General features: G+C 36.9%; 1 protein-coding gene across 6 annotated transcripts in view; it reads right to left on the bottom strand.

Moving 5' to 3' along the window:
- Nucleotides 1-3,580: 3,580 nt before the first annotated feature.
- The window catches only part of crq (croquemort), a 40,572-nt gene continuing 26,852 nt past the window's right edge, over nt 3,581-17,300 (bottom strand). For all 6 annotated transcript variants that reach the window (XM_073970436.1, XM_073970434.1, XM_073970437.1 and 3 more), the window contains 5 exons: nt 8,957-9,203; nt 8,584-8,886; nt 7,716-8,515; nt 7,550-7,640; nt 3,581-4,197 (listed from right to left, as the gene is read on the bottom strand). In XM_073970436.1, coding sequence (XP_073826537.1) covers nt 4,048-4,197; nt 7,550-7,640; nt 7,716-8,515; nt 8,584-8,886; nt 8,957-9,085 — 1,473 coding nt within the window. In that variant the 5' untranslated portion in view covers nt 9,086-9,203 and the 3' untranslated portion in view covers nt 3,581-4,047. The remainder of the gene's footprint in view (nt 4,198-7,549; nt 7,641-7,715; nt 8,516-8,583; nt 8,887-8,956; nt 9,204-17,300) is intronic.

Here is a 17,300-nt window from a genome sequence, read left to right as displayed (position 1 = left end):
GAAATTGGAAATACCGAAAATATGCCGGATGCATTTTTATTTAAATTTGGTAAGAACAAGAAATGTACATGGTTGGTGGATTCAGGAGCAACTCGCCATGCTGTAAGCGACAAAAATTTCTTTAATAATTGGGATGAAAATTACAAGAGTTCAATTGAGTTGGCAAAAGGCGATTGTGTGTCTATTAAAGGCATTGGATCAGGTGATATAAAGGCAATAGATGAATTTGGCAATGAACGTACATTGGAGGTCAAAGAAGTGCTCTATGCTCCGTCACTTACTAAGTACGGGTATGAAATATCTTTTAAGAAAAATAAGTGTTGTATCAATGTTGGAGTTACAAATATCGGATTAGCAGATATTGATGGCGATATGTATATTTTGCGTCAACCGGACATGGTGAATGCGGTATTGCAGCATAATGAGCATTGTATACACCAATGGCACCGAAAACTAGGCCATCGTAATCCGGAGGCCATAAGGAAAATGTTTAAGTGCAATTTAGCGGAAAATCTCAAATTGGTTGAATGTGGAATCAAAGAAGTATGTGAAACATGTGTGAAGGGCAAGCTAACAAGACTTCCATTTCCAAAAAAGTCATTAACAAAATCATCACCTCCTTTGGATTTGATTCACAGTGATGTTTGTGGGCCTATGCAAACAGTCACACCATCTGGAAAGCGGTATGTAGTAACCTTTATTGATGATTATTCTGGGTTTACTGCAATAAGGCTGATATCGCGAAAGTCAGAAGTGGAGCAAACGTTTAAGGATTTTGTGATGTTTTGTCGAACAAGTTTCGGTCGTACTCCTAAGAAAATACGTTCAGACAGAGGAGGCGAATATATTGGAAAAAGTTTTCAAGTTTTCTTGAAGTCTGAAGAAATAGAACATCAACTTACAGCTCCGTATTCTCCTCAACAAATTGGCAAGGCCGAACGGAAAAACAGAACGTTGATGGAAATGGCTAGGTGTCTGTTAATTGAAGCACAATTGCCGAATACCTACTGGGGAGAGGCGATTTCAACGGCCAATTATATTCAGAATCGGGTTTTCACTGGAACAACGAATTTAACACCGTTGGAATTGTGGTATGGTATAAAGCCTAATTTGGAAAATTTTCATATCTTTGGTTCAAAGTGTTATGTCCATATCCCAGACGAGAAAAGGCGAAAGCTTGACATAAAGGCCACTGAAATGATATTTATTGGCTATGCTTGTAAATCAAAGGCATTTCGATGTTATAATCTCTCAACTAATAAGGTAACTATTAGTAGAGATGTAATTTTTACAGATATCGTAAAGGCTGAAGCAGATGAAGTATCTGTTTCTTTATCAGTTAAATAATCAATTATTGATTGAGGAGGAGAAATCTGATTCAAGTTTCTTGAATGAAAGTGCAATCAATAATTCAAGTGAGAACAGAACACTCTCAGAAACGCCAGAAGGTATCAATAACTCAAGTGCAGACAATACATTCTACGAAACGCCCGTGGATACGCGGATGCAAATTGGGCTGAAGAACGCACAGATAGAAAATCAAATAGCGGAAGAATAGTTTTCTACAATGGTGGTACAATTGGATGGTCATGTCAAACGCAAACTTTAGTAGCATCTTTTTTTTCGAACGTTCCCAAGGCCACACTTACCCGCCCCTGCCGACCGAGGGGGCGACCTCCCCATAACGTGGGGATCGTGTCACTAGACATAGGTTCACTAGACGAATAGTTAGTACGATTAAAATTAGTGTATAAAAATTTATAAAATCTAGATTGTCTAAATGGAACATTTATTTTAACTGATGCAACAAGGAAGTCTGATGGTACATCTCCATTTAATGTTTTGTAGACCATAATTGAATTAAGCATCTTCCACTTGTGAAGCGGAGTATATTTCACTTTCCGAAGCAGCTAAAGAAGTTAAATGGATTAGACAAATATTGGATGTTATAGGGCGACCAGTTAATCAACCAACACCCATTTTTAATGACAATCAAAGCTGTTTTCGCTTGGTGAATGATGATAAGTTTTCTTTCAAAACAAAACACATGGATACCAAGTATAAATTAACAAAGGTTTATGTTAAGAAAGGGATCATTACATGCAGCTACTGTCCTACAGAAGAAATGATTGCTGACATTTTAACAAAACCGTTACCAAGGCCGAAATATAAAACTCTTTGTCAAAAATGCAATTTAAAGTGAATGAGGAGGAGTGTTGAATACTTTGAAACACTTTGTTGTTCTTTACTTAAACATTCACTTGTTTAAATTACATCAATAACGATTTGAGTTTTGTATTCTATACTTCAGAAGTCTATGTGTATACTTTTTATATTTTTCAAGTTAGTTCTAAAATAAAATCTGAATTCAAAACAACGATTGTTGGCCTCGTGGTATTAATTCAATAAGGATATTCAATACCATGAAATGGATTTTCCCTAAAATACAACAAATAGTGGATTTTTAAGAGATCCCTTTAAGATCAAAACACGTGGATTTTTAAAAGATTTTTATGAGGTCCTAAATTATCACAAAATGTGATTCTTTTGGGATTTTTTGCAGGTCCCTAAGATACCACAAAACGTGGATTTTTCAAAGATTTTTTTGTGAATTTTTTTAAAAAATTTTAGCAGGTCCCTAAGAGACAACAAGAGTAGTTCAAATTCTTACTTTTCATTTAATAATGTTTTCATAAAATATTTGTTTTTGAAATTCTCATTAAACAAAAAAATAAAAAATTTAATATTATTTATACATATTTATATTGCTCTTATTATAAATGATGTATTTCTTTTGGAGTAGTTTAAAATCCTTTCCATTCTTGGAGTATCAAAATTCAATTAATCAAAATGTCTTTTATTTACATTTTTTATTTTATAATTACTGCGCCCTTTTTTATACATAGTAATTATTATTTTTTTATTTATTTATTTATTTTTTTGAGTAGTTCTAATATCCCTCCCTTGTTATATTTAAGCTATTTTATATAATATTAAATTGAACATTATACTTTAGTATACAGCCTTAAGGTCGAAAGACTGGGCACATGAAAATTGAAATAAATAAATAAATAAATAAAAATGTGGATTTTTTAAAAATATTTAGCAGGTCCCTATGACATCACAAGACGTTAATTTTTAAAAGATTTTTAGGATGTCCCTTAAAGGCCGAAAAACGTGGATTTTTAAGATTTTTAAAAGGACCCTTAAAGACCAAAAAACGTAGATTTTTAAAAGATTTTTAGGAGGTCCCTTAAAGACCAAAAACACGTCGATTTTTAAAAGATTTTTATGAGGTCCCAAATTACGACAAATGTGATGTTTTCAAGATTTTTAGCAGGTCCCTAAGAGACCACAAACCGTGGATTTTTAAAAGATTTTTAGGTCCTCTCTAAGAAACCACAAAACGTGAATTTTTGAATGATTTTAGGTCCTCCTTAAGAGACCACAGAATGTGGATTTTTAAAAGATTTTTAGGAGGGGCCATAAAGTCCAAAAAAGTGAATTTTTAAAAGATTTTTAGGAGGCCTCACCAAACCACAAGCCCTGTGTTTTTTTTTAATTCAAAACACCCGACAAGTTATTATTTTCCATTGTAAATTTTATTTGTCTTTTTTATATATCGCAATTTTATTTTTTGATTTGTTTTTTGTTATAACTAAAGGATATTTACAATATTATTATTAACGACTATAAACTATCACAAACAGGTGATTCCGTATTTTAATAATAAGAACATGAAAATAGAAACATTTCAGTTAATATAACTAATATTATTATAAACTGCACATTTGAAGGCATAGGGGTTTGTTTTAGACTTAATTCCGTTTATAATTGAGTTATTTTCTATGGAACTTATTACTAAATATGTACAAAATTTCACATTGACTTAGGTTTTATTCAACTATGTGTACACTTTTTTGTACCGGACCAACTTGAGAAGGTAAAGATGAGAAACTTAAGAAATAGATTTTGTTTTTAAAGAAATACCACAATATATATCAACAAATCATCTTCAATAGAATACAAGATGAATGGATTTTTTGTTTAATTGGTTAACATATCTTCATCATCATTGGCAGAACGTTTCCAACGTTTTGTCAATGTAAGTGTGATGCCGGTTATAAAGAAGATACCACCCAAACAGGTTAAGGCAATGCCAAAGTAACGGCCATAGGATTCCAAGTTGATTAAGAGCTGTAAAGGGGAACAAATTAAGGATGGGGAATTAGTTTTGTAAAATTGGAAAATGATGAAATAATGTGAAGGTGAAATATGAATGAATTTTAAGAGAACAGAAAACGTGTTTTTTAATATTTTAAGCAGGTCCCTAGGAGACCAGAAAACTTTGATATTTTAAAGACTTTAAGAAGTGTCAAAAAGACAAAAAAATTTGGATTTTAGGAAATCCCAAGAAGACCACAAAATGGGGATTTTTTTTAACGATTTTTAGGAGGTCCCAATAAGACCACAAAACGTGGATTTTTTTAAAGGTTTTTAGGAGGTACAAAAGAGACAACAACACATGAATTTTATAATGGTATTTAGCAGGTCCCTAAGAGACCACAAAACGTGGATTTTTAAAGATTTTTGCAGGTCCATAAAATACAACAAAAAGTGGATTTTTTTAAAGATTTTTAGCAGGTGCCTAAAAGATACAAAACCTGAATTTTTAAAAGATTTTTAAGAGGTCCCTTAAAGACCAAAAAAAGGATTTTTAGGAGGTCTCATAAAGACCAAAAAAGTGGATATTTACAATTTTGTAGGAGACCAAAAAACGTGGATTTTTAAAAGATTTTAGGAGGTCCCTTAAAGACAAAAAAACGTGGACTTTTAAAAGATTTTAGGAGGTCACTTTAAGACCAAAAAACGTGAATTTTCAAAAGATTTGTAGGAGGTCCCTTAAAGACAAAAAACGCGGAGTTTTTACGAGGTCCCAAATTACCACAAAATGTGTATTTTTTTAGGATTTTTAGCAGGTCCCTAAGACACCATAAAACGTGAATTTTTAAAAGATTTTTAGGAGGTCCCTTAAAGACCAAAAAGCGTGGATTTTTAAAAGATTTTTATGAGGTCCCAAATGACCACAAAATGTGATTTTTTTTAATTTTTAGCGGTCTCTAAGAGACCACAAAACGTGGACTTCTCAAAGATTTTATGAGGTTCCAAATTACCACAAAATGTAAATTTTTCTAGGATTTTTTGCAGGTCCCTAAGAGACCTCAAATCGTGGATTTTTCAAAGATTTCTTCGTAGATTTTTTAAAGAATTTTAGCAGGTCCCTAATAGCCAAGAAAATGTGGATCTTTTAAAAATATTTAGCAGGTCCCTAGACACCATAAAACGTGAATTTTTAGGAGGTCTCTTAAAGACAAAAAAAACGTGGATTCTTAAAAGATTTTTAGGAGGTCCCTTAAAGACCAAAAAACGTGGAAAGAAAAAGCGTGGATTTTTAAAAGATTTTAGGAGGTCCCTTAAAGACCAAAAAACCTGGGGTTTTAAAAGGTTTTTAGGAGGTCCCTTAAAGACCAAATAGCGTAGATTTTTAAAAATGACCACAAATGACCACAAAATGTGATTTTTTTTAATTTTTAGCAGGTCTCTAAGAGACCACAAAACGTGGATTTCTCAAAGATTTTTTCGTGGGTTTTTTTAAAGAATTTTAGCAGGTCCCTAAGAGGTAACAAAATGTGGATTTTTTAAAAATATTTAGCAGGTCCCTAAGACACCATAAAACGTGGATTTTAAAAGATTTTTTGGATAAAGAAAAACGTGAATTTTTAAAAGATTTTTAGGAAGTCCCTTAAAGACCAAAAACGTGGATTTTTAAAAGATTAAAAGGAAGTCCCTTAAAGACTTTATGAGGTCCCAAATTACCACAAAATGTGATTTTTTAAGATTTTTAGCAGGTCCCTAGGAGACCACAAAACGTGGATTTTTCAAAGATTTTTAGGAGGTCCCCTAAAATACCAAAAAAGTGGATTATTAAAAGATTTTTAGGAAGTCCCTTAAAGACCAAACAACGTGGATTTTTCAAAGATTTTTAGGAGGTCCCTTAAAGAACAAAAGACGTGGATTTTTAAAAGATTTTCAGGAGGTCCCTTAAAGACCAAAAAACGTGGATTTTTAAAGATTTTTAGACCAAAAAACGTGGATTTTTAAAAGATTTTTAGACCAAAAACGTGGATTTTTAAAAGATTTTTAGACCAAAAAACGTGGATTTTTAAAAGATTTTTAGACCAAAAAACGTGGATTTTTAAAAGATTTTTAGTCCAAAAAACGTGGATTTTTAAAAGATTTTTAGACCAAAAAACGTGGATTTTTAAAAGATTTTTAGACCAAAAAACGTGGATTTTTAAAAGATTTTTAGACCAAAAAACGTGGATTTTCAAAAGATTTTTAGACCAAAAAACGTGGATTTTCAAAAGATTTTTAGGCCAAAAAACGTGGATTTTTAAAAGATTTTTAGACCAAAAAACGTGGATTTTTAAAAGATTTTTAGACCAAAAAACGTGGATTTTTAAAAGATTTTTAGACCAAAAAACGTGGATTTTTAAAAGATTTTTAGACCAAAAAACGTGGATTTTTAAATGATTTTTAGACCAAAAAACGTGGATTTTTAAAAGATTTTTAGACCAAAAAACGTGGATTTTTAAAAGATTTTTAGGTCCTCCCTAAGACACCACAAAACGTGAATTTTAAATGATTTTAGGTCCTCCTTAAGAGACCACTAAACGCAGATTTTTACATGATTTTTAGGTCCTCCCTAAGTGACCACAAACCGTGGATTTTTAAAAGATTTTTAGACAAAAAACGTGGATTTTTAAAAGATTTTTAGGAGGTCCCTAAGACCAAAAAACGTGGATTTTTAAAAGATTTTTTGGTCCTCCCTAAGAAACCAAAAATTTTGAATTTTTTTTTGGTCCTCCCTAAGACACCAAAAAATTTGAATTTTTAAAATAATTTTTTGTCCTCCCTAAGACAAAACGTGAATTTTAAATGATTTTAGGTCCTCCTAAAGAGACAACTAAACGCAAATTTTTACATGATTTTTAGGTCCTCCTAAAGAGACAACTAAACGCAGATTTTTACATGATTTTTAGGTCCTCCCTAAGTGACCACAAACCGTGGATTTTTAAAAGATTTTTAGTTCTTCTCTAAGAAACAACAAACCGTGGATTTTTAAAAAAAAAATTAGGTCCTCCAAGAGACCACAAAACGTGGATATTTAAAATATTTTTAGGTCCTCTCTAACAGAACACAAAGCGGGGATTTTTAAAGGATGTCAAGGCCCTCCCTAAGAGACCACAAAAGTCCTTCCCAAGATACCACAAAACAGGGTTTTTAAAAGATTTTTAGGTCCTCACTAAGAGACCACAAAACGTGGAATGTTAAAAGATTTCAGGTCCTCCCTCTGAGACCACAAAACGTGGATTTTTAGATGATTTGCAGGTTTTCCCAAAGTTACCACAAAATGTGGACTTTAAAAAATAAAATTTGATATGTGAAAAGTATTTCTTCTTTTTAAAGAAAATAGAACTCAACTTACCTTAGCTTTTTTGGCAAATTCCTCAGTCAATGGTACAGATTGTTCGAACCAGAACAAGGGCATAAGGAATTCATTGATGTTACGGTAGATGCTAAAAGAATAAAGAAATATTTACCAAAATTACATACAAAAACCTCCATTAACATCATTGCACTTTCAAACTTACTCATAATCATCATCACGTTGAATATTCAAATTGATTTGAACACGTCCATCAATTTGCAAGGGAATGCCAGTGAATGGTTCTACGGCAATACGGAATCTGTGTTTCTCATAATCTGGATTCATGCCAGTCACAGCATTTCTATACGATTCATCAGCCATATAGAAGTGAGGGAATGAGGCATAAATGGGAGCATTATCACGACACTTCTTACAATCGACTACACCAGTTTTGGGACAAACTTCATGGTTGGGGTTACAGAAACACTGTTGATTGGGATAATTTTCACCCGAATCCATAGTTTCTTCAGTACCAACCCATTCTGTTGCGACCAAACCGAATCTTTCAAGTGTTCCATTAGGTTTCAAATTCATAAAACGACAGGTGTCGGTTACGAACAAGGTCAATTCTTCAGTTGTGTTTAGATTTGGTGGGAAAGAATCACCGGTGGTACCGTTAACAGTGCCACATGGTGCCGGATACCAACCAGTTTCGTTGCGATTATTCCAGTGTGTCAAATAGCCCAATTTCGAAAGATCATCTTCACCCGTGTAAATGGTGAAAGAACCATCATATTCCAAAGATTGATTACGATCGGCCAACCAGGCGAATTTCGTGTAGGGGATGTTAATTTTGGATGTATTGAAAAGGTTTAGGAAATCAATTAGCCTATCCTCGTAGCCATGGAAAATCCAATCACCAGCCTTCTTTGTGGTATATAGGCTGCCACCTTCACGATTCAACATGAAGTTAATAACTTTCTTGATCAATTTATTTGAGTGGCGCATTTCATCGGCAACAGTCTGAAAGGTATGGATATTTTATTATTATTGTTTTAGAAATAAAAAAAACTTTAAAATGTAAAACTTACCGCAGTAATGGGATGGGCTGTGGTTATCAAATCATCTTCAGTACCATTCGATCTTTCGGCATCAAAGAACCAGGTACGTCTTTCAAAGTAAGTCACCGTACCATTGTCGTGATGTGTAACATTCTCTTTCAAATGTTTCTCCAAATATACATAGGGACCCAATTCCACAAAATCTGGTTTCACATTGGGATTGTGCACTTCTTCGGGATTTGTCCAATTAAACATATAGAAACTAAGATAAATAGGAATGGGCGCTTCAATCCAACTTTCATAACTTTCACTGCCTTTAACCAAAACTAAATTCTAAATAGAAAGAAAAATGTTGATAAATATTAACTATATGTGGAATGATGATTATTGGGAGTTAACTTACATTATTCTTAAGTGATTCTGCCCAGGTTGGCCACATAACAATTAACAAGATGCCAAGGGCGGCGGTAATGGTACCCAAGCCATATACCCAGGCCTTGCGTTGTGTAACACTGCAGCAATTGCAACACATTTTGCAGCAATGTTAACTTTTCAGGAATTTAAAAAAAGTTGTAATGAGTTCAAATATGAATTGCTATGAATAGCAAGGAACCCGATTCGTTGAAAAGCGTATTTCTCTATATAAGCATCTGAAAATATAAGAATAACATGTTTTATTATTATTTTTTAGGTATTGCAAAAAAGCGTTTGGAATTATTTAAATTATGTTTTGGATTCTACGAAAATTCTGGTGTTTCTGTGGGCAAAAAATTTAAAATCCGCCGGTGTGCTATGTTGCGAGTTCAAAAATAGATGGAGTTGGTTGGCTGACAGTGTAGAGGGTAACAAATTAGGAATTAATATTTTAGATAAATTTATCGACCAAATAATTAGCTGAATTTTGAGGTGCAGGGCTCTCAGTTGACAAAAAAACTTTCTTGATAAAAATTACGGACATTGATCCAAGTTTTGTTATAGAACCCATATAACGGTACCTCCCGATTTTCAGTATTTTGAAGATTTTACCTAAGTTTCTCGACCAAATTGTCTGAATTTTTGATTTGAGTGTTCCCAGTGGACAAAAAAAATGTCTGATAAAAATCATGGGCATAGGTTCACGTTTTGATACAGCCCCCCATAGAACGGTACCGCTAATTTTCGGTATTTTGTAGGATGTATTCACTTTATCCAACCGATGTAGCTGATATTTGGTATTTAGTCTTCGCCAGTTTAGTTTAGAAACCCTATTTTTATATAAATAGGGTTCCTGGACCAAAGCAATATCTACTGCAGAGTCTGTGAGGGAGAGAAGGAGTTCAGCAGCCGCTGCCTTACAATGATGCAGATTGATCTGCAGCACCCGAACGCCATGCTGCTGAAGTACCTTACTGCGACCTCGAGAACCGGAACCGAAGTTCACCAGAACCAAAGAACAGCACTCCCCCACAGTCTCTGATGTAGTCCGCACTCTCACTATCAATGGTGAATCGCATCACCATGCCGTCCCTCTCCTTAAAATGCTTGAGAAGCCTCCAGCCATCAACAGAAAGACCCCTGTTCTGCTTCCTCAGCATTTTGACTACTTCCCCTGCATCAGAGTCAGGAGGAGGCACCCACGTTGTGGCTACGATCCTCTGGGGTATCTCATCAACAGGGACAGCAGCCAGCCTGCAGCCGCCCAGAGGTCACCAGCACCCTCTATTAACTGGATGAGGAAGTATCTCGACTCCTCATCCTGACAATAGATTCTGATTCCCCTTTGGATAACCGCCCTGCCGAAGCCGGTCTTTCTGATGGCCTTCCTGAGAAGGCGTTCCACTGCGATCCAGTGTGTGTCGCTGATCCTCCCATCTAGATCAGCCTTATCGATGACCGCCACTCGGAGATTCTCCGGGGCGATCACCCCTTCTAGGCTCGCTGGCTTCGGTGTCCTGTCATTTGAAGACCTTCCCCGGTTGAGCCCCTACTGTCTTCATATGACCGGTCCCCTGTGAGTGCGGGTCCATTTGGTTAATAGGACGACGATCCACCACCCTCTTGGCAGCAGGATGCGGATCCTCAGAGGACCTGACCCTCTTAACGCATTCCTGCGCAGATGTCCTTGAGTGCCCGCTCTGTTTAGAAGTCGATGGTCCATATCCCGCCACCACCCCATGGCCTTTCACAGTGCCAGCACCGCCCTTTACATCAGAAGAGTGAGGTCTAGTAGGTGACGATGGCTTTACAGTGGTCTGTTGCCCAGTCCTCTGCACAGTCGCCCCTACTAGATCTGCACCTTTCTTTACCCCGGCAGGTTCGATGGCAGCCACCGACGAGACAGTCGACATAGGCGGTACCTTTGGTGGCTGTCTAGCTTGTGGCTGCAACCTTCCCTGCGCCAACTTCGAAACGGAAGGGATTACACCAGTGTTTCCCTTACGTTCCGTCGTCTTCGGGGCCAGTGGAGCCAACCTGCTCGATCCTACCGCGGTCGTCAAAGACGTCCGCAAAGGGCTCGAGCAGTTTGACACAACCGGATTTGCATTATTCCCTGTAGAGGTTGCCCTTGTCTCAGCCGCTGGGCTGGAGACTGCAGCCTCGACAGGGGTCGGAATTTTGTCAATTGGCAAGAAGATCTTTTCAATGTGAGGGTATTTCCGTTCGAAACGCCTCACAAATCGGATCTTCAGGCCAATTTCCCTAAATTCCGACTGGGTCACATCGGAGGGGGTCTTTGCCAATAAACCTCTGACAGTAGAAAATAGCTCTACGGTAATTGTATCTATCCTTCTTCTGCCGAGATCTATTAGCTTTGATTGAGGGAGACATGGGGGAGGCCTCCTCCACAGCATCCTTCACCAAGGCATCCTGCCTGTTTAGGGGAGGTTTGTCGGAGCCGACCGACACTTCAGCCCCTGAGGGATCAGGATCCCCGACCGTAAGGTTGGAGCTCTCCAGGGCACAAGAGAGAGTAGCGATGGATGATTGAGATGGGATAATTGTAATATCCATCTCATCATCCTCCCAACTCTCCCAGTCCAATGGAGAGGGGCTCTTCTGACTTAGTAGGAGACTCTCGTTGTCCCTCAGGAGCTCGAGCAATTCCCTGCTCTGCTTATTTATGGCGTCGCTAACACTGTCCAGTGTCGTTCTCTTGACGTCCCCGCCCAGGGATTGGGTATTCGCACGAGGTGCAACATTGTCCGGGTGCATAGCAATGGTCGATGATGAGGGTGAATCGGAATTGGAGTATCCATAAGAATATGAGTTTATGGGGGAACTGAGGAGAGCCATGGCATAGCCCTCCACTACCATGACTAGGGCGCTAACTACTCGCTGAGGTGCCCAGGTATCAAGCGAGGCTCCGTTCGAATACAGTTGCTACCCTAACTGCAAACCTTGGAACACCGATAGGCACGAGGTCGCATTACACCCCGGTGTTAGGGGATCTCACCATTACTTTGGTAGGAGATCGCTACCAAATATGTGTCACTCAGTCCAGAGATGCACTATGAGTTTCGAGCGCACTGTGTTGGTGCGTGACAGAGACTGGATAACCTTTGGTCGATCACAGCCTCCCAGTTCAACACTACAAGAAGTTAAAAGAGAGGATTGTGACATCTAGCCCCCGCATCACGCCAAGATTGTTATTCCCGGCGGTGAGATTTTACCAAGTTTCTCGACCAAATTGTCTGAATTTTTGCATTGAGCGTTTCCAGTGGACAAAAAATTGTCTGATAAAAATCATGGACATAGGTCCAGTCCAGGTTTTGATACTACCCCCAAAGAACGGTACCGCCCGATTTTCGTTTTTTGAAGGTTTTTGCCATATTTTATCCATCCGAAATGACTGAAATTTTGTGTTCAGTCTTCATATATTTTTGGGGACTTATTGAATACATCAATTGGTCGTCTGTTCCAGAACTGCAAGAATCTACTAATTATACCCTCAGCCTTTAGGCTAAGGAGGGTATATACACTTTGATACGATGAAAATGTGCCTCATCGAAATAATGGTTTTAGACCCCAAGTATGTTTGGACGAAATGTGTTTCAGACAATTTGGAGTCGATCTAGCCATGTCCGTCCGTCTGTCTGTCTGTCCTGCTGGCTGGAGCGCACGATAACTCTCGAACGGATGAACCGATTCAGTTCAAATTTTGGCTTTCGTAATATTTTGCCCAAACTTAGTTTAAGTTCGAAGATGAGCTACATCGGTCAACTCCTTCCGGTACCTCCCCCACAAAAGTTCGAAAATGTTCGGAAAATTTGTGCGCACGATAACTCTTGAAGGGAGTGACCGATTTGGTCCATAATTTGTATAGCGTAAACTTTCTACAAGAGTAATGTGAGGTTCCAATATGGTCTCAATAGGTCCACTCCTTCGGGTACCTCCCACACAAAATTTCGGAAAAGTTCAGTTTAGGACCTGCTCTCTAATCGCTTTGATTTTTGTTGTAGCAACTTGTATTCCCTGCCCCCCATACGACGGTACAAGTTTCATCAGGGGCAAGTCCACACTTCCTGAGAAACTAGCCTTAAAGGTGCAAAAAAAACCTATATGACACCGTGTGTAGTGGTTGGAGCGAAAGATAACTCTTGAACGGATCTAATGAGTCGGTCCAAAATGTTGTCGGTCGTAATTTTTTATGCAAACTTAGTTTAAGTTCGAATATAAGCCATATCGGTCCACACCTTCAAGTACCTCCCCCAAAAAGTTCAAAAATGTTCGGAAAAATTGTGCGCACGATAACTCTGGATGGGTGTGAGCGATTTGGTCCATACTTTACACATCCTAATATCTTTGCCAGATATAGATCAGGTTCGAATATGGACTATATTGGTTTTGTTCAGTCCTTCGGGTACCTCCCACACAAAATTTTGGATAAATTCACTTTAAGGCCTGTTCTCGAATCACTTTGATTTTTGTTGACGCATCTTGCATTCTCTATCTCTATTACGACAGTAAACGTTTTTTGGGGGCAAGTCCATACTTCTTGAGAAAACAGCCCGAAAGTTGTAGAGCTCGAACCGAGTACTGCGTTCGTCCACACTTTGGATATCGTAATATTTCTTCGAATATTAGATGAAATTCGATGATAGTGCTTATAGGTCCAATGTTTCCGGTATCTCTCCCACAAATGTTTGAAAATATTTGCTAAAATGATAAGCGCAATATCTCACAAACGTAGCACCCGATTTGGTCCAAATTTTCGATCACGAAATTTTTTGTCCAAGCTTAGTTTATGTTCAAATTTGGGCCCTATGGGTGCAATACTTGGGGTACCACTCATACAAATGTTCAACACATTTTTGTAGTTGAGGGTCTGTTCGAGGATCCTTTGGACATTTTTACTGAAGGTTTCCCTAGTGATCCGATATTATGCTTTTCGTATGCGAGTATGGTACAAAAGCCCTATCTATCGATATCCCCCGCAAATTTTTGAGCTTTAATCCAATCCATATTTCTGTCAGTTCATACGTCCATACATTTCTTTTTTTTTTTTTGGAAAAAATTTATTTCAATCCACACAGGCTGAGGGTATATCTCTGTCGGCAAAGCCGACCGATACGTTTTTACTTGTTTTTTTTTTTAATCGAAATTTCGACTTTGACTGTTCTCCATATTTTAATTAATATTTTTTAAATTCCCTCGTTTAAAAATAAGATTATTAGGTACCTAATAAGCCCCCAAAATAAATACGGTGATCGGTCCATTCATTTTCAAACTTATTCGACACCGCAAAACGCTTTGTTAAAACCCATTTTTGGTCGTTGTCGTGACACTGTGCGTCGTAGGATGGTCAGTTTGTTGTATCTTTAGTAGTTGCTAAAATCGTCAAAAATTTCTTAATTTGTGTCACACATTTCCTAAATACTTTTGATCGAATTTAGGGTGCTTCGAAGCATGTACAGATTATAATCACAAAAAAATGTAGTCAGAGCTATAAATTCATTGCAATCAATAAATTAGCATAACGCTAATCTAATAATTAGCCATTGAATTGTCGTAAAAATAACATGCCAAAATTTATTCTACACTCTCTAGGTGATATGTGTGGTGGTGCAACTCAAGATTACCCTGAAGAAAGTATAATCCTAATCGCTGAAGATATTTGTTTTTATAGCAGACCCCTTGGGACTATTTTTAAAAAAAGCACCTTGAGTGCTGGCTGATATGTAAATTTAGTTCATAAAAATATTTCAACTACATTGATTATGGAAATATTGAAAAGATAAGATTAGTATCAATGATGACCGATTAGATGAAGTTTTTATTGTTTACTTCTTTTTGCAAAAAAAAAAAAAAACACCTCAAGTGTATTGACGCACGAGCTAAATTGCGAAATAAAAATAAAAGAGAAATTTTGGAGTATTAAAAGAATAAAACATATTTAGTATAACCGTCTGAAGGACTATGGGGACAATATTTGTGGTCTGCCTTTAAAGAGATTTTTTTATGCAATTTGGTTTGAAGAACTCATGGCAATAACTTTCGGGACTTTTAAGAATATTTTTTTCAGTGGGTGTTTGTGGCGTAGATTTGTATGTAATTTTTAAGGACTTTTGTGAAAATTTGAGAGGATTTTTGATGGACGTTCAGAGGGTATAATCGTTAATTTATTAATACACTCTTGAATTATATCTAAAAACTGTTGTTGTTTTCAATGTTTGTTATTCTACGCTGCAACGAGTTTGATAACTTAAAAGCCAATTACAAAAATTAAAAGAATTTCAAAAAATAAAATATGCTAGAAAAATAAATATGCAAGTTCTTTCATACAGCTTATGACCCCTGTGAATTTGTAAATTTTTTTGTGATAATTTGTTGTAATCTTTTATAACATTAAATACGCAAGCCACCAACATTGACCCAAAGATCGTACATTAATCGCATTCCTCCTACGATGTTGTTTCATTATCTTGGTCAAAACTTGTTTACATTTGTTGTTTTGTAAATTGAAGAAATATATGTACATACATATTCTGAGTAATGCAAGCGTTTTTTATCACTAATATTATTTTATCGCAATTCTATTCTTAAGTAATTGTTTTGAAAATGCAACACGCATTATAGAGGCAGCCAAAGTGTTATCGGAACATGAAACAATTAATAAATAGCAACTGAAAGTTTCAAAATGCATGGAATATCTATCATTGGGGAAACTTAGATAAGTTGTGGAAATTTAACAAAGTAAGTTCATAATTTGTGTTAGGATATTTTTACTCTTAACAAGTAAAAAAGTATCAGTCGGCTTTGCCGACAGAGATATACCCTCAGCCTGTGTATATTGAAACAATTTTTTTCCAAAAAACGCATGTATTTAGGGAATTTTGGGCGTTTGAACTGACAAAAATGTTGATTAGGATTTGAGATCAAAAGTTTTGCGGAGGAGATACTAAAAAGAATAGATCTCCAACCACTACATATGGTACCATAGGGGTTTTTTACAACTTCAGGGATGTTTCCTCAAAAAGTATGGACTTGCCCCTGAAACAACTTTTACCATCGCTATTGAGGCAGCGAATGCAAGTTGCTTCAACAAAAATCAAAGTGATTCGAAAGCAGGTCTTAAAGTGAACATGTATCCGAAATTTTGTGTGGGAGGTACCGGATGGAGTGGACAAATATAGTCCATATTTGAACCTGATCTATATCTGGTAGATATATTAGGATGTGTAAAGTATTGTCCAATTCGGCCACTCTCTTCAAGAGTTTATCGTACGCACAATTTTTCCGAATATTTTTGAACTTCTGTGGGGGAGGTACCTGAAGGAGTGGACCGGCATGGTTTATCTTCGAACTTAAACTATGTTTGGACAAAATATTACTAAGGCCAAATTATGGACCGAATTGGAAGGTCCGTTCGAGATTTATCTTGCGCTCCAACCACTACACACGGTTTTATAGGTTTTTTTTTTTGCACCTTTCAGGCTATTTTGTCAGGAAGTATGGACTTGCCCCTTATGAAACTTGTACCGTCGTATTGGGGACAGCGAATACAAATTGCTACAACAAAAATCAAAGCGATTCGAAAGCAGGTCCTAAACTGAACTTTTCCGAAATTTTGTGTGGGAGGTACCCGAAGGAGTGGACCGATTGAGTCCATATTTAAACTTCATCTAAGTCTGGTAGAACTATCACGATGTACAAAGTGTGGGCCAAATCGGTTACTCCATTCAAGAGTTATCGTGCGCACAAATTTTCCGAACATTTTCGAACTTTTGTGGGGGAGGTACCGGAAGAGGTGGACGGATTAGTCCATCTTCCAACTTAAACTAAATTTGGGCAAAATATTACGAAAGCCACATTTTAAAACGAATCGGTTGCTCCGTTCGAGAGTTATCGTGCGCACCAGCCAGAGAGGCGGACAGACCGACAGACGGACGGACATGGCTAAATCAACTCCAAATTGTCTGAAACACATTTCGTCCAAACATACTTGGGGTCTAAAACCCTTATTTCGATGAGGCACATTTTGCCCGTATGAAAGTGTTAGCATAAATGCTGAGGGTATAAAAATGTATGAATTTTTTCGCAAATCAACTTTTTTGCAATTTTGGGGAATAAAAAAATAAGTTTTGGAAGTTTTAGACAGTCTACACAGATAATTTTTACACAGGTAAGCGAGAAAAATTTCCGGGACATCATAACAGCTGTTGCCGTTCGCTATAAACATGCTGGTTAAATATCCGCAATTAGACCAAATTTACCAACAGAGGCGAAGGGGGACTAGGAAAGAAGCGTGATGAGCTAAGTCGTACGAA

Source organism: Musca autumnalis, unplaced genomic scaffold, assembly GCF_047663935.1.
Source record: "Musca autumnalis isolate F117 unplaced genomic scaffold, ASM4766393v1 scaffold_2, whole genome shotgun sequence".
Classification (NCBI taxonomy): domain Eukaryota; kingdom Metazoa; phylum Arthropoda; class Insecta; order Diptera; family Muscidae; genus Musca; species Musca autumnalis.
Note: the sequence above shows the minus strand (reverse complement) of the source record. Positions and strands in the feature narration are given on the sequence as shown.